The sequence below is a fragment of the Hemiscyllium ocellatum genome, chromosome 33 (assembly GCF_020745735.1).
Source record: "Hemiscyllium ocellatum isolate sHemOce1 chromosome 33, sHemOce1.pat.X.cur, whole genome shotgun sequence".
Classification (NCBI taxonomy): Eukaryota; Metazoa; Chordata; class Chondrichthyes; order Orectolobiformes; family Hemiscylliidae; genus Hemiscyllium; species Hemiscyllium ocellatum.
In genome coordinates, this window is record NC_083433.1 from 2,962,438 (window position 1) to 2,978,799 (window position 16,362).

The 16,362-nt window shown below is 48.3% G+C and overlaps 1 protein-coding gene across 1 annotated transcript; it reads left to right on the forward strand.

Moving 5' to 3' along the window:
* The first annotated feature begins 8,141 nt into the window (after nt 1–8,141).
* On the forward strand, nt 8,142–9,438 carry LOC132831175 (neuropeptide B-like). Its single transcript, XM_060849186.1, has 2 exons — nt 8,142–8,414; nt 9,310–9,438. The coding sequence occupies exons 1-2, from the start codon at nt 8,142–8,144 to the stop codon at nt 9,436–9,438; spliced, it is 402 nt and encodes a 133-aa protein (XP_060705169.1).
* The last annotated feature ends 6,924 nt before the right edge of the window (nt 9,439–16,362 follow it).

Below are 16,362 nucleotides of genomic sequence, written 5' to 3' on the forward strand. Positions count from 1 at the left end.
CCAGCTAATGTTCTGGGGTCTCTGGATTGAATCCTGCTGTGACAGATGGTGGAATTTAGTAAAATATCTTGAATTAAGAGTCTCGTGACCATGAATCCATTGCCGGTTGTCAGGGGCAAAGATCCCATGTGCTTCACTAATGTCCACCCTCACTTGGCCTGGACTCCAGACCCACAGCAATGTGGTTGATTCTTAACTGCTCTCTAGGCAGTTAGGGATGGGTAATAAATGCTGACTTAGCCAGTGACACCCTCATCCCATGAATGGACTTTTTATTTTAAGAAAAAGCACCTTCCAAACCCACAAGGGCAGCAGATACACAGGAACACCACCCCCAAGTTCCCATCCAAGCCAGTCACCATCCTGACTTGGAAATATATCAATGTTCCTTCAGTGTCACTAGGTCAAAATCCTGGAATTCCCTCCCTCATGGCATTGTGGATCTACCTACAGCAGGTGGACTGCAGTGGTTCAAGAAGGCAGCTCACAATCATCATCTCAAGGGGCAACTATGGATGGGCAATAAATACTGGCCGAGCAATTGTTCTTTGGCTTGGAGTAAGGAGCTAACATCAAATTGCCAGATTGTTCCTAGCCACCATTTGGATCAGTTGTTCTTTTAATTTGGTACGGGTGGATGACAGCAAATAAAAAGTTAATGTCACAATGAGCAGCCAGTTCATTTCGTCTGACATGTTTCTGATGAAATTAGATTCTGGTTCTCATCCTATGATAAAACTCTGTTTCCATGTTGACCAACTCAGCTCTTGTGCAGGAGTGGTGTCACATCTCAGCTGGGAGGAGCAGGTTCAACTCTCACCTGCCCCAAAGGAGTTTAATAACATTTCTGAACAGTTGGATTAGAAAAAAAATCATAAAATCCCTACAGTGTGGGAACAGGCCATTGGTCCAACAAATCCTGTGAAGAGTATCCCACCCATTTACCCCTGACTAATGCACCTAACTTACACATCCCTGAGCACTATGGATAATTTCCCATGGCCAATCCACCCTGACCTGCACATCTTTGGACTGTGGGAAGGAACTGGAGCACCCGGAGGAAACCCACGCAGACACAGGGAGAATATGCAAACTCCACACAGCAAGTGTTTTGTAGGTGAGTGAGGACGTTACGTCTGTAATGACCCTTCAGGAGGAGCAGTGGTTCTGTACAGACCCTGTTGTCAAGTATCAGGAGGGAGCCCCAGGTTAAAGGATAGTATTTGAAAGTTAAAACAGTTTGACTCAAGCCAGCCAAGGGTGTTACTTTGAGAGTTAGGGCTGTAAAGGTTTTTCAGAAATAAAGAATGTTGTCAAAGGTTTTTCGAATTATGTTGGAGTGGGGGATCGCAACGTAGCCGATTTGTACAGAGTGTGATCCCACAAACAGCAGCACCCGATTCTGAGGGTGGATAGGTGCAGGACCATCAGGAGAATCCATGACACCTACAGAGTCACTGAACATTTCAGGTCCTGCCAAACAGCCTGACCAGAGCACTATTGAACCAGGTGAGTGCTGCAAGGCATCCCTTACTCTCTGGGTTTCTGTTTAACTGTTGTTGGAGATCACCGGGGCCACTTTGTGTGGGTCGCTGGTGTTTTTGACACTGACACTAGTTTCAGTCAAAACAGAGACTCCCTTACACAGCCTGGGCAACTGAAATTCACAGCTGGTACACTCACCACTGTATAACTCCCAGAGAGATCTGGGCCGAATCAGCCAGGATTAACTGCCCACCCGGAATTATCCTGAAGGAAATTGTGAATAAGAAGAACAGTAGAAATAGGAGAAGGAGTAGGCCATTCAGCCCTGCAGGCCTGTGCTACTATCTAACAAGGTCAGACTGTCCTGCTCCAGGCCTCAACCCCTCTCGTACCTGCTCATTATAGTCCTCAATTCCCTTCAAACATCTATGTCCCTCTTTAAATCCTTCTGGTGACCTACCCTCCAGAATCTTGCAGGGTCGACAATGCCACACATTCACCTCCCCGCTCACCTGAAAGAAGGAATTCGTCTGTATCCCGGTTTAAAATGAGTGTCCCCTGATTCTGTTACTCTGTCCCTGACTTTGAGATTCCCCAACATCGACCCTACCCAGCCCCCTCAGAATCTTTTTTTTTAGATTAGATTACTTACAGTGTGGAAACAGGCCCTTCGGCCCAACAAGTCTACACCGACCCGCCGAAGCGCAACTCATCCATACCCCTACATTTACCCCTTACCTAACACTACGGGCAATTTAGCAGGGCCAATTCACCTGGCCCGCACATTTTTTTTTGGACTGTGGGAGGAAACCGGAGCACCCGGAGGAAACCCACGCAGACACGAGGAGAACGTGCAAACTCCACACAGTCAGTCGCCTGAGGCGGGAATTGAACCCGGGTCTCTGGCGCTGTGAGGCAGCAGTGCTAACCACTGTGCCACCGTGCCGCCCACTTCTTCCAATAAGATCACCCCTCCCCCTTCTAAACCTCAAGGAATAAAGACCGAACTTGTTTAGCCATTCTTGATAAGTGAACTCCATCCCAGCCCCGGTGGATCTCTTTTCAACTGTCTCCAATGTCAATATGTCCCTAAATACTGGGATCAAAACTGTCTGCAGTACTGTAGGCATAGCCTCCCAATACCCTGCGCAGTTATAACCAGACTTCCCTGTGTATAATCTTCAACCTCTGCCCGGATTAGAGGATATGAGCTATAAGGAGAAGCTAGAAAAACTCAGGTTGTTCTCTCTGGAGCAGTGGAGGCTGAGGACAGACTTGTTTATAAAATAATGAGATGCATAGATAGAGTTGGTGGCCATAATCTTTCTTTCTCAGAGTTGAAATGCCTAAATCTAGGGGACATGCATTTAAGGTGAGAGGGAGAAAGGTCAAAGGAGATGGGAAGGACAAGTTTTTTTTTACACAGAGAGAGGTAGAAGGCTGGCACACACTGCCAGGGATGGGTGGTGGAGGCAGGTTTCGATCGGGGTATTTCAGGGACTTTTAGGTAAGCACATGAATAGGCAAGAAATGGAAGGATATGGACCAAGGGCAGACAGAAGGGATGAGTTGATTTTGGCGTCATGTTTGGCACAACATGGTGGGCTGAAGGGCCTGTTCCTGTGCTGAACTGTTCCGTGTTACCATTCCTGGTGTCATCTAAGGTACAAAGCTACTGAGCTGTGAAATCTTACGGACAAAGTAGAAAAATAAAGAAATAAAGTTGGAAGTTAAACATGACAGGCCTCCTCAGTAACAAGGAGAAAAATAAATAAATAAGGTACTTTCATGTCACTGACACTAGATATAGAATCCCAGATTTAGTTAATTAACTGGATATGGAACTCGAACCCTGGACTCGGAGTTACTGGAGCGGGGACGGATCATGTATCAGCTCCATTTGTAACCTGCATTTCTCACTGGGCAGGAGACAAGCAGAGACAACTCCAATCTCTGCTTTCTCAGCTCTCCCTTTGAAAAGGGAATGCTCAGAATCCTGCCCTCTGTAAATATCCCGGAGAAAGTGAGGACTGCAGATGCTGGAGATCGGAGCTTAAACATGTATTGCTGGAAAAGCACATAATCCCTTCTTCAGGAATCTCCCCCCCACCCCCCCAATCCCCACCTTTTATCTCAGCCCATTTGGCGCACCAGCCTCATTCCTGAAGAAGGGCTTCTGCCCGAAACATCAATTTTCCTGCTCCTCGGATGCTGCCTGGCCTGCTGCGCTTTTCTAGCACCACACTTTTCAGCCTCTGTCCAGGAGCAGATTACTGCAGTTGCTGGAATCTGTAGTGAAAACAATAAATGCTGGGGATCACAGTGGGTCAGGCAGCGTCTATGGAGAGACAGCTAGCTACCCAATGTAGATGCTCTCTCCCTCCATGGATGCTCTCTGACCCCGCTGTGATCCTCAGCATTTATTGTTTTCAGCGTCTGTGAAGAGGTGTTAATGGAGTTCGTGTTTTAAGTTCAATGATTCTTCAGAACTCTTCTGCAGTTCCTTAACTCTGTTTCTCTCTCCACAGATGCTTCCAGACCTGCTGAGTTTCTCTAGCCCTTCCTGTTTTTATTGCAGATTTCCAGCCTCCATTGTATTTTGTTTTGGTTTCATTGCTGATATCAGTGCTGAGGACACTTGAGCAGTAGCAGTATCTGTTCCTCATTTTTTATTTACAGACTAGGAATGCAATTAACCCTGCCTCAGGCCAGATTGCGTTGTGACAACTGTGTGGGTGTAGTGCTGTACATTTACCCAGAGCATGAACTTGTGATATGGGCAGAAAGTTGTTGAGAATAGGCATCGTGTGACTGATGGGATTCTTGTTGATCTGAAGTTATTGCCAGTTTCCAAATGAAGTGGATTAGTTAGTTATTTAGTTAGTCAACTGCTATCTTCACAGTTTCCTAACCTCCACACCTGCTCACACTGGAATTCCCTTGTTTAAACATTAGAACAACGATCTCAGCAAAGAGATAGAAACAGTTTTTCATGGGGATATGGGATCGCTGGCTGGTCCAGTATTTATTGCCCATCCCTAGTTGCCCCTTGAGAAGGTGAGGGTGAGCTGCCTTCTTGAACCGCCTCAGTCCATGTGCTGTAGGTAGACCCACAATGCCATCGGGGGGGAATTCCAGAATTTTGACCCAATGACTGTGAAGGAACGGTGATATATTTGCAAGTCAAGATGGTGACTGGCTTGGAAGGGAACTTGCAGGGGGTGGTGTTCCCATGTATCTGCTGCCCCTGTCCTTCGAGATGGAAGTGGTCATGGGTTTGGAAGGTGTTGTTTGTGCTTAGTGAATGTCTTGAGGATGGTACACACTGCTGCTAGGTATACTCAAGGACTGCAGATGCTGGAAACCAGAGTCTAGATTAAAGTGGTGCTGGAAAAGCACAGCAGGTCAGGCAGCATCCAAGGAGCAGGAAAATCGATGTTTCGGGAAAAAAATCCTTCATCAGGAATAGAGGCAGAGTACCTACAGAGTGGAGAGATAAATGAGAGGAGGGTGGGGGTGTAGAGAAAGTAGCATAGAGTACAATAAGTGAGTGGGGGAGGAGATGAAGGTGATAGGTCAGAGAGGAGGGTGAAGTGGATAGGTGGAAAGGAAGATAGGCAGGTAGGACAAGTTATGGGGACGGTGCTGAGCTGGAAGTTTGGAACTAGGGTGAGGTGGGGGAAGGGGAAATGAGGAAACTGTTGAAGTCCACATTGATGCCCTGGGGTTGAAGTGTTCCGAGGCGGAAGATGAGGCGTTCTTCCTCCAGGCGTCTGGTGGTGAGGGAGCAGCGGTGAAGGAGGCCCAGGACCTCCATGTCCTCGGCAGAGTGGGAGGGCCACGGGGCGGTGTGGTTGATTGGTGCGGGTGTCCCGGAGATGTTCCCCAAAGCGCTCTGCTCGGAGATGTCCACTCTGCCCAATGTAGAGGAGACCGCATCGGGAGCAACGGATACAATAAATGATATTAGTGGATGTGCAGGTAAAACTTTGATGGATGTGGAAGGCTCCTTTAGGGCCTTGGATAGAGGTGAGGGAAGAGGTGTGGGCGCAGGTTTTACAGTTCCTGCGGTGGCAGGGGAAAGTGCCAGGATGGGAGGGTGGGTTGTTGGGGGGCGTGGACCTGACCAGGTAGTCACGGAGGGAACGGTCTTTGTGGAAGGCAGAAAGGGGTGGGGAGGGAAATATATCCCTGGTGGTGGGGTCCATTTGGAGGTGGCGGAAATGTCGGCGGGTGATTTGGTTTATGTGAAGGTTGGTGGGGTGGAAGGTGAGCACCAGGGGTGTTCTGTCCTTGTTACGATTGGAGGGGTGGGGTCTGAGGGCGGAGGGATGGGATGTGGACGAGTTGTGTTGGAGGGCATCTTTAACCACGTGGGAAGAGAAATTGTGGTCTCTAAAGAAGGAGGCCATCTGGTGTGTTCTGTGGTGGAACTGGTCCTCTTGGGAGCAGATACAGCAAAGGTGGAGGAATTTGGAATACGGGATGGCATTTTTGCAGGAGGTAGGGTGGGAAGAGGTGTAATCCAGGGAGCTGTGGGAGTTGGTGGGTTTGTAAAAAATGTCAATGTCAAGTTGTTTGTTATTAATGGAGATGGAGAGGTCCAGGAAGGGGAGGGAGGTGTCGGAGATGGTCCAGGTAAATTTAAGGTCAGGGTGGAATGTGTTGGTGAAGTTGATGAATTGCTCAACCTCCTCGTGGGAGCACAAGGTGGTACCAATGCAGTCATCAATGTAGCGGAGGAAGAGGTGGGGAGTGGTGCCGGTGTAATTACGGAAGATCGACTGTTCTACGTAGCCAACAAAGAGACAGGCATAGCTGCTGCTGATGGTGCATGGGGCGTCAATCAAACAGTTTAGTTAGGTCTAGGTAATCATTCAAAGCCATTAAAAACATACACACACACACACACACACACACACAGACACACACACACACACACAGACACACACACACAGAGACAGACACAGACACACACAGACACAGACAGACAGACAGACACACACACACACACATTGTTCTCTTCATGAAGTATAGAGCTGTTTTGGATGTAGGGACATGGATCCGGTATTGGGATATGGATCCGGTGTTTGGACATGGATCAGGTGTTGGGATATGGATCTGGAGTTGGGACATGGATCCAGAGTTGGGATATGAATCCTGTATTGGGATGTGGATCTGGTGTTGAGACATGGCTCTGGTGTTGGGGAATGGTTCTGGTGTTGGGATGTGGATCCAGAGTTGGGACATAGGTCTGGGGTTGGGACATGGATCCAGAGTTGGAATGCTGTTGTATTTTCAGGTTTGGGTTGCACACGAACGCATGCAGTCTTCTGTACATCACTCACACAGGTGATCCCAGGAGCAGTTGGTGTTTGGTGGCTGGTTAACCCCAGAAGGCGTCACTAGTCAACACAACTGTATCCTCAACTGCCCCCCACAGACAGGAGAAGTCAGAAGGAATGAATGTGCAGTGAATGATCAACATTCACATTGTCAGAAGGTGGTGTCTGAGTACTATGACTAGACCATTAATATCGACACCCAGGTAATGTTTGGGGGGGCTGGCTCAAATCCTGCCATTGCTGAGAGTGGGCATTGAATTCAATAAAGATCTGGAATTAGTAATCTGGTAATGACCATGAATCCATTATCAATTGTTGTAAAAACCCATCTGGTTCACTAATGCTCTTTGGGAGAGAAATCTGCCATCCTTACCTGGTCTGGCCTATATGTGACTCCAGACCCACAGCAACGGGTTGATTCTTAACTGCCCTCTGGGCAATTAGGGATGGGTAATAAATCCCAGCAACACGTCGGCATGGCTGGGTCGGACCAAAGGGTCTGTTTCTGCGCCTTATGACTCTATTTTGTTTCTTTGTTTCATTCTGTGAATAACAGAAAACTTTTACAGCCATTGAGGTATGGGTGCTATATAAATGCAAGTGTTTTGAATCCTGTTTCCTTTGACAGTGCCGGAGATTCCCTGGTTCATCCCGACAAGGCTTCACAGATCAGTCCCCGTCCACAAACACACATCAACATTCCCAAAATCATCATCAGTCACTGAGAAATGGAAGTCCAGAAGGTTGTGTGTGTGTGAGTGAGTGTGTGTGTGTGTGTGAGTGAGTGTGTGTGTGTGTGTGTTTGTGTGTGTGTGTGTGTGTGTGTGAGTGAGTGTGTGTGAGTATGTGATGAGAGTGTGTGTGTCTGCGTGTGTGTGTGTTTGTGTGTGTCTGTCTGCGTGTGTGTGCGTGTGTGTGAGTGAGAGTGTGTGTCTGCGCATGTGTCTGTCTGCATGTGTGTGTGAATGTGCATGTGTGTGCGTGCATGTAAGTGTGTGTGTGTGTCTCTGCGTGTATGTTTGTGTGTGTGTTTGTCTGCGTGTGTGTGTGTGTGTGAGTATGTGTCTGTCTGCGTGTGTTGTGTGTGAGTGAGCGTGTGTGTGTGAGTGTGCGTATGTGTGAGTGTGTGTGTGAATGTGTGTGAGAGTGTCTCTGTCTCTCTCTCTCTTGAGCTGGAGGTGCTGCTTATAGTCTGCTGCAGATTCCTGAACTGCAAATACAGCAGCGGGCATGTGGATCGGAGGTGGGTGATAGAAGGAGCTGCTGTGTGTCAGAGTGTGAGAGACACATCTGGCCTGGTGTGGCTGGAGGATGGCTCCTCTCACAGTGACCGTCGTCGTTGGGCTGGTGCTGGGTTGCTGTCTCCTGTCCAGCTCTCCAGCCTGTGGCTGGTACAGGCAAACTTCGAAACCCCATCATTACTCAGTCGGCAGAGCCTCCGGGTTACTGCAGGGCATCTGGAGCTCCGAGTATACCCGACGGGGTGGGGTCAAAGAGGGCACCACCCATGATCTGGCAAGGCGTGGGGATTCCTTGGCACAGGATTGGCAGCACCAAGTGCTGGGCGATTGGAAGACGATGATGGTGAGATTTCCCTCTCTTGGCTGTTCAGGCGGGTTAGTACCGAGTGGGTCCTGGCATCAGCTTCACCCGCTGCTGGGGATTCAGTGGCAGAGATACCTCTAGACGGTAAAATTCTCCATCAGCGACCTGACCAAGGACAGTATTCCAGGATCAGAACAGGAAAACATCAGGATCAGCCAGTCCCCACTGCAATGGGAGTGGGTTTCTGCATCTGCACACTGTGTGTGTGTGTGTGTGTGTGTGTGTGTGTGTCTGTGTCTGTGTGTGTGTAGCTGTCTGGGTACATATAGTCAGTACCATATGGGTGGCTCAGTGGTTAATACTGCTGCCTCACAGTGCAAGGACCCAGGTTCGATCCCAGCCTCGGGTGTGGAGTTTGCACATTTTCCCATGTCGTTTTGGGTTTCCTCTGGGTGCTCTGATTTCCTCCCACAGTCCAAAGATGTGCAGCTGAGGGTGGGTTGGCCATGGGAAATTGTTCATAGTGTCCAGGGATATGCAGGCTAGGTGGGTTAACCATGGGAAATTCAGGATTACAGGGATAGGGTAGGGCGATGGGTCTGAGTGGGACGCTCTTGAGGGTCAGTGCTGACTCAATGGGCCAAATGGCCTGTTCCCACACTGCAGGGATTCTATGTGTAAGAGAATACAGGTGTCTGCACAGGAGTGGATGTGTACAAGTTCTTCTGTGAAGTAGTCCTTTGTGCTTCTCCACATGGTTGAATAGCCTAGAATCTTCTACTGGCTCTTGGAGGCTAAGAGCCTCAGCAGTGTAATCAAGAGGGTGAAAGGGAGGAGGCAGGGGTGCATCGACTGGGGAGTTATTACTCAGCGCTGGCTCGTGTTGAGAGGATGCGGGGAGCTATTACTTCTCTAAGGGGACGTTCTGTTGCAGATGTGTGCGATGGAGATCACTGCCCAGTTAAAGAGCTGTGCAGCTCTGACAGAAGACCCAACCACGCTCATCTGTAACGCTGATGTCCAACTGGCCTTTGGTCAAACCTGCGAGCCCCTGGGGAACTGAGCAGGAAGGAACAGGATTGGAAAAGGTCAGGAAAGACAGAACAGAAGAGGAAGATCAGAAACGAAGAGCGTGCAGATGACCAACCTGTGAACAACGTCCGTTACTGCCATCTCAAACCCCGACACCCAGTGTACTTGTCTGACTTGTGATTCATAACTTAATCGTGACGCCTCAGTCTGGAGTTTCAGCCGCTTTAGAGAGAGAATCTTAAATATTCAGACCTGGGGAGTTTTCTGGATTAATTAAGGGGAACTCAGAGAAACACAGAGATATCCTGACAGGGGTGAGGGGCAGTGGGATGGGGGTGAGAAACAAAATGAACAGCAGCATGGATTTGATGGGCTGAATGGTCTGTGCCATGTCCTCAGTGATATTGACTCGGGCGACGCGTGCTGCAATTCATTTGGGTAGAGGAAATATTCCTCAAAACAAAACATAGGACATTAAAGATTAAAATTCCTAATGTTTGTGACAACCCTTCCCCGAACAGCCGATGAGATTTAAACATCCTCCAGGCCAGGAAGGGAACGGTCAGCTCACATTCCCCTCAGGAACCCCACACTGTTGGTAACGTCCAGCAGCATGTAAGGAGCCTATTCGCCCATTTAGTTGCTAGCTCCTTGAAAGCACTCTCAATTCACCTCACATCTCCTGCTCTTCCCCCAGAAGACCTACAAACCTGGACAGTTCCAATTGAGTATGCAGCCACTGCCCCTTCAGGGAGTGGGCCCCAGATTACAGCAGCCCATGGTGTTTGCCATTCCCCATTGGGAGCAGGTGATTATTGCCTGAGTTGGAGACAAGGAGGTGAGAGCAGCTGAAGATCCCCCCAGTGTGTGGTGTGGTGTGTCGCGTTGTTTCGTGTGCTGGAGTGTAATTCTGTACATATTTAAAAAAAGGATCGAGTGAATTTCTTTCCTCAGCAAAGTGACAATCGATAATAAAATTTGTTGACATTTTCCTGTCCTGGTTCATCACGAAAGCTCCTTTACCTGCTCCCCATTACTGCAAACATGTTAATATTGAAGGGCCAGGGAGACCAGGCGTGAGATAGATTCAAACTAAGACTACCATCTAAGTGCAAGATTGTGACAAAAACAGACAACATAGATGGACCAGAAATGGTCATGACCCTCGATGCTGATCATATTAACACCACAGGTGGAAACATGGCACTGCAGATTTCTTCTGGCAGATGTTCCTACTCATTACTCTACTAGCTTCCAATTCTCGATATACAGACACCTGCTCCAACACCATGCCACACTCCACCTCATGCTAATATAACACTGTAATCCTGCTGAGGAGGATTTGGCTTCACCTACAGGGTCAGTCTAACTCTAATAGGAACAATTCCCAACCACAGTTTGGAGTCCAGAATACAGGCAGACATTCAGCACAAGGGAGTGTCACAGCACCGCACTGTCGGAGGGTCAGTGCTGAGGGAGTGCTGCACTGTCTGAGGGTCAGTACTGAGGGAGTTCCGCACTGTCGGAGGGTCAGTGCTGAGGGAGTGCTGCACTGTCGGAGGGCCAGTGCTGAGGGAGCGCTGCACTGTTGGAGGGTCAGTGCTGAGGGAGTGCTGCACTGTCGGAGGGTCAGTATTGAGGGAGAGTCGCACTGTTGGAGGGTCAGTGCTGAGGAAGTGCCACACTGTCGGAGGGTCAGTGCCGAGGGAGTGCTGCACTGTCGGAGGGTCAATGCTGAGGGAGAGTTGCACTGTCGGAGGGTCAGTGCTGAGGGAGTGCTGCACTGTCGGAGGGTCAGTGCTGAGGGAGTGCTGCACTGTCGGAGGGTCAGTGCTGAGGAAGTGCCACACTGAGGTCAATCGTCTCATTTTCTGATACTGCCTTTTTGTTATGTGGAAATTTGTCTGGCATTGCTTAGAGCCTCTTGGTAGTGTCCCAACGTCTGGACCAGGAGGCCTGTCATCAAATCCCATCAAATTACTGCACAGATTGATTGGAAAATACCTGCACTTCAGAAATGCTTTGAGATGTCCTGACGATGTGAAAGGCTATATATCAATGCAAATTCTTTCGCATGTTGTAAAGGTAAGTCTCCAGAGTAAAGAATCTAATCCCAGTCCTTCAGTGGTTAAACCGATACTGTTAATATTTGTACTTTTGAGCTGATGTCATTTATTGCAATACTTTTCCTCATTAACATATTAAATGTTTTGGGATGAATTCAGGCAGAGCAGAGACTAACAGCAGCAACTGAGTGAGAGCAAGATATTTGAGAGAAGCCGCAGGAGGTGAACAGTGGGAAACCGAGGAGCGAGCAAGATGTTTAGTCATGGGTGATACACAGGCGTGGGGTTTATCAAAACAAATAAACAGTATCCGAGAGAAGTCAAGTTTGTGACTCTGAGCTGGAGTGAAGTTTTGGAAAATCAGAAAATTAGAGCCAGAGAGATGTACAGCAGACCTTTCGGTCTAACCCGTCCATGCCGACCAGATATCCCAACCCAATCTAGTCCCTTTTGCCAGCATTTGGCCGATATCCCTCTAACCCCTTCCTATTCATATCAGCAAAGGTGAGGACCACAGATGATGGATATCAGAGTCAAGAGTGTGGTGCTGGAAAAGCACAGCCGGTCAGGCAGCATCCGAGGAGCAGGAGAATTGATGTTTCAGGTAAAAGCCCTTCATCAGGAATGGAGGCAGGGAGCCTCCAGGGTGGAGTGCTTTTCCAGTCCCCTTCCTGTTCATATACCCATCCAGATGCCTTTTAAATGCTGTAATTGTACCAGCCTCCACCACTTCCTCTGGCAGCTCATTCCGTACACGTACCACCCTCTGGGTGAAAACGTTGCCCCTTAGGTCTCTTTTATATCTTTCCCCTCTCACCCTAATCCTATACTCTCTAGTTCTGGACTCACCCACCCCAGGGAAAATACTCTGCCTATATATCCTATCCATGCCCCTCATAGTTTTGTAAACCTCTATAAGGTCACCCCTCAGCCTCCGACGCTCCAGGGAAAACAGCCCCAGCCTGTTCAGCCTCTCCCTAGAGCTCCAGTCCTCCAGCCCTGGCAACACCCTTTGTAAATGTTCCCATGTGCAATGCCTGGGGGTTTGGAGGAGGCAGGTTCAACTGAGGCATCGGGAGGGGCATTGGAGGTTATTCAAATATAAACAATAAGCAGGATTATAGAGAAAAGGCCAGAGATTGGAACAAAGTCAAAATACTCCAAAGGCCAATCCAGAAACAATGGGCTGAATGACAGCTTTGAGCAGCGTCACAGAATTCCCTGATTCTGTGGAAACAACTTTTCCTTTTCAATCAAAATTAATGCCCTTCCCTTTGCAGAAAGTCTTCCACACGCCAGAGAAACACCAAGAATTATTGATCCATCTCTTGGAATAAGCCATTCCAATGATCCCAGGGTAAAATCAGAAGTCACATGACACCAGGTTAGAGTCCAACACATTGGGGATTTATTTAAAATCACAAGCTTTTGGAGCGCTGCCCCAGGTGAAGTTACTGATGGAGGGACAGCGCTCCGAAAGCTTGTGATTTCAATTAAATCCCCAATGTGTTGGACTCTAACCTGGTGTCCTGTGATTCCTGATTTTGTCCAGCTCCTCCCCATTATGGTTCCAGGAGAAACATCAAGGGGAGCTTTGAAAATACAGTTGGCCGTTGCCTGGATTTGTTTTTTTGCTGAGATTCTGACCAGTTAAGGAGCTGAAACACAAGGAACAGTCAGACACAAACTTCTTGCAGTGACAGGGAGCGAGAGGGAAACAGGAATTTCTGGAAAATTGGCTTCAGTGAAGTCCCGAGTGTAGGTAGGTCAGGGTCAAAGCAGAAAGGGTCATCGTCGTTGGTTTGCAAATGGATCACCAAGGGAACTGTTATACCCTGTCTCAGGTCAGAGGGAATGGATCACCACGGGAGATGTTATACCCTGTCCCAGGTCAGAGGGAATGGATCACCACGGGAGATGTTATACCCTGTCCCAGGTCAGAGGGAATGGATCACCACGGGAGATGTTATACCCTGTCCCAGGTCAGAGGGAATGGATTACCACGGGAGCTGTTATACCCTGTCTCAGGTCAGAGGGACACAAAACGTTTCATGGGAAACTGTCCCTGGGTTCCTGAAACTGCAATCCACCTTCACACCACCCAGGGATCTTGCTCTGTACAAAATGGCTGCTTGATTTGGTTACTTTAGGAAGGTGCTGCACTTCCTCGATGGTGATTGTGTTCCCCATCGGATTTTTGTCACTTCTCTTGTCCATTTTGTTGAGATTGACCGACACCTGGCCTCCCTCAGCCTGAATTCCTGCAGGCTGACGGGTTCCATTCTGTTCCAGTCACTTCCAAACAACCCCTTCCCCCTCCCCCAGTGGCTCTCTCACATTTATTTCCAATCTCGATGCGTTGGAATGAATTGTTTCATATCCTCCCATCAGTTGTTCAGCTTGTTTATTTGTCATCAAAACTGCAGAGCTGATTAAAACTGAACCACCCCACCTCACAGCAAGCAAACATTGCTGCTGTGATCTGCTCCATCTCCGATAATCAAGTCTTAATCCTCCATCTGTGGAGATAGAAAGGGAGCGATATAGATGCAGACATACACAGAGATAAAGGTAGGCGGAGGCAGATCGTGACAGAGAGATACAAAACGACAGGGATAAGATAGATATAGAGAGATGGAGAGAGATAGGTATATAGAGAGAGTTAGATAGATGGAGCGATAGACAGAGAGATGTGTAGAAAGAAAGAGAGGGTGCGAGGGTTCTGATCACCTGAACCCATACTCTGGAAGGGGGTGTGGGGTGTGGGGAGAGCGTGAGGATCCAACGTGAAATATCCACCACTGCTAAAAGAAAGGGATGATGGGAACTGAAGAGGAGTGAGGCAGAGAGTGCTGAGTGGGGATGGTCACTGAGAAGTTCAGGGCTACAGGCAGCCATTCATTATGGCTGTTAGCTCCCTCCATTGGAGAGACTTTTAATTACACTTGGCTTCATGCTGTCTCCAAATAAAACCATGGCTTATATTTAGAAAACGCCTTTTAAACAAAGAAGCACCCATAAGACCATAAAAGACAGGAGTAGAATTAGGCTATTCAGCCCACCCAAGTCTGGTCCACTGTTCAATCATGGCTGATATGTTTGTCAGGGAGGAGAAAGTGAGGTCTGCAGATGCTGGAGATCAGAGCTGAAAATGTGTTGATGGAAAAGCGCAGCAGGTCAGGCAGCATCCAAGGAGCAGGAGATTTGACGTTTCGGGCATGAGCCCATTCCTGAAGAAGGGCTCATGCCCGAAACGTTGATTCTCTTGCTCCTTGGATGCTGCCTGACCTGCTGCGCTTTTCCATCAACACATTTTCAGCTCTGATATGTTTGTCAGCCTCATTCACCATCCTGCTCCCTGTAACCTTTTCTCCCCGTACAAATCAGGAACCTGTCTACCTCAGTTTTTGACACACTCAATGAGCTGGCTTCCCCAGCCCTCTCTGACAATGAGTTCCACAGATTCCCCACCCTGTAGCTGAAGAAACTCCTCCTCATCACAGTTCTGTAGGATCATCCCTTCACTCTGAGGCTGTGTCCTCGGGTCCTCGTCTCTCCTACTGGTGGGAACATCTTCTCCACGTCCACTCTGCCCAGGCCTCTCAGTATTCTGTAAGTTCCAACCAGATCCACTCTCCTCATCCTTCTAAACTCCATTGAGTACAGACCCAGAGTCGCCAATCGCTCCTCATATGACAGGCCCTTCATCCATGGGATCGTTGTTCAAATCTCCTTTGCACTTCCTCCAATGCCAGCACATTTTCCCTTAGATATGGGGCCCAAAACTGCTCAGAATATTCCAAATGTAGTCAGACCAGAGCCTTATACAGCCTCAGCAGGACATCTCTGCTCTTGTATTCTGGCCGTCTCGAAGTGAATACTGACATTACATTTGCCTTCCTAGCTGCCAACTGAACCTGCATGGTTACCTGAGGAGATTCCTGAAATAGGACTGTCAAATCCCTTTGTGCTTCAGATTTTCAAAGCCTTTCCCCATTTAGGAAGTAGCCTATACCTCTATTCTACCTATCAAACAGCATCACCAAAGTTTTTCCACATTGTATTCCATCTGCCACATCACTCTCCTACCTGTTCAAGTCCTTCTGCAGCCTCCCCATTTCCTCAACACTACCTATCTCTCCACCTACCTTTGTGTCATCTGCAAACTTAACAACAATGCCCTTAGTTCCTTCATCCAGATTGTTCATACATAATGTGAGTAGTTGTGATCCCAACAGAGACCACTATGCAGCTCCACTAGTCACCAGCTGCCATCCTGAGAAAGGTCCCTTTATTCCCACTCTCTGCCTTCTGCCAGTCAGCCAATCCTCTATCCATGCTGATACCTTGCCCCTAACATCGTGGGCTGTAATCCTATTTAGCAGCCTCCTGTATGGCATCTTATCAAAGGCCTTTTGGAAATCCAAATAGATCAGGTCCATTGGCTCTCCTTTGTCTAACTTTCTCATTATCTCCTCAAAGAAGCCTATCAGATTTGTTAGGCATGACCACCCTTGACTCAGCCCTATGTTACTAAGCACTTCCAAATACTCCGCAATCTCATGCTTAATAATGGACTCTAAAATCTTAGCACCAACTGAGGTCAGGCTAACCGGCCTATAGTTTCCTGCCTTCTGCCTCCCTCACGTCTTATCCGGGGTGTTGCATTTGCTATTTTCCAGTCCTCCGGGACGCTCCCTGACTCCAGTGTTTCCTGAAAGATCACCACCAATGCCTCTACAATCTCCTCAGCTATCTTTATCAGAACTCTGGTGTATAGTCCATTGATTCAGGTGATTTATCCATTTTCAGACCTTTCTGCTTCCCCAGCACCTTCTCCTTCGTGATGGCCACTGCATTCACCTCTGACCCTAAAACAAACTTGTAAT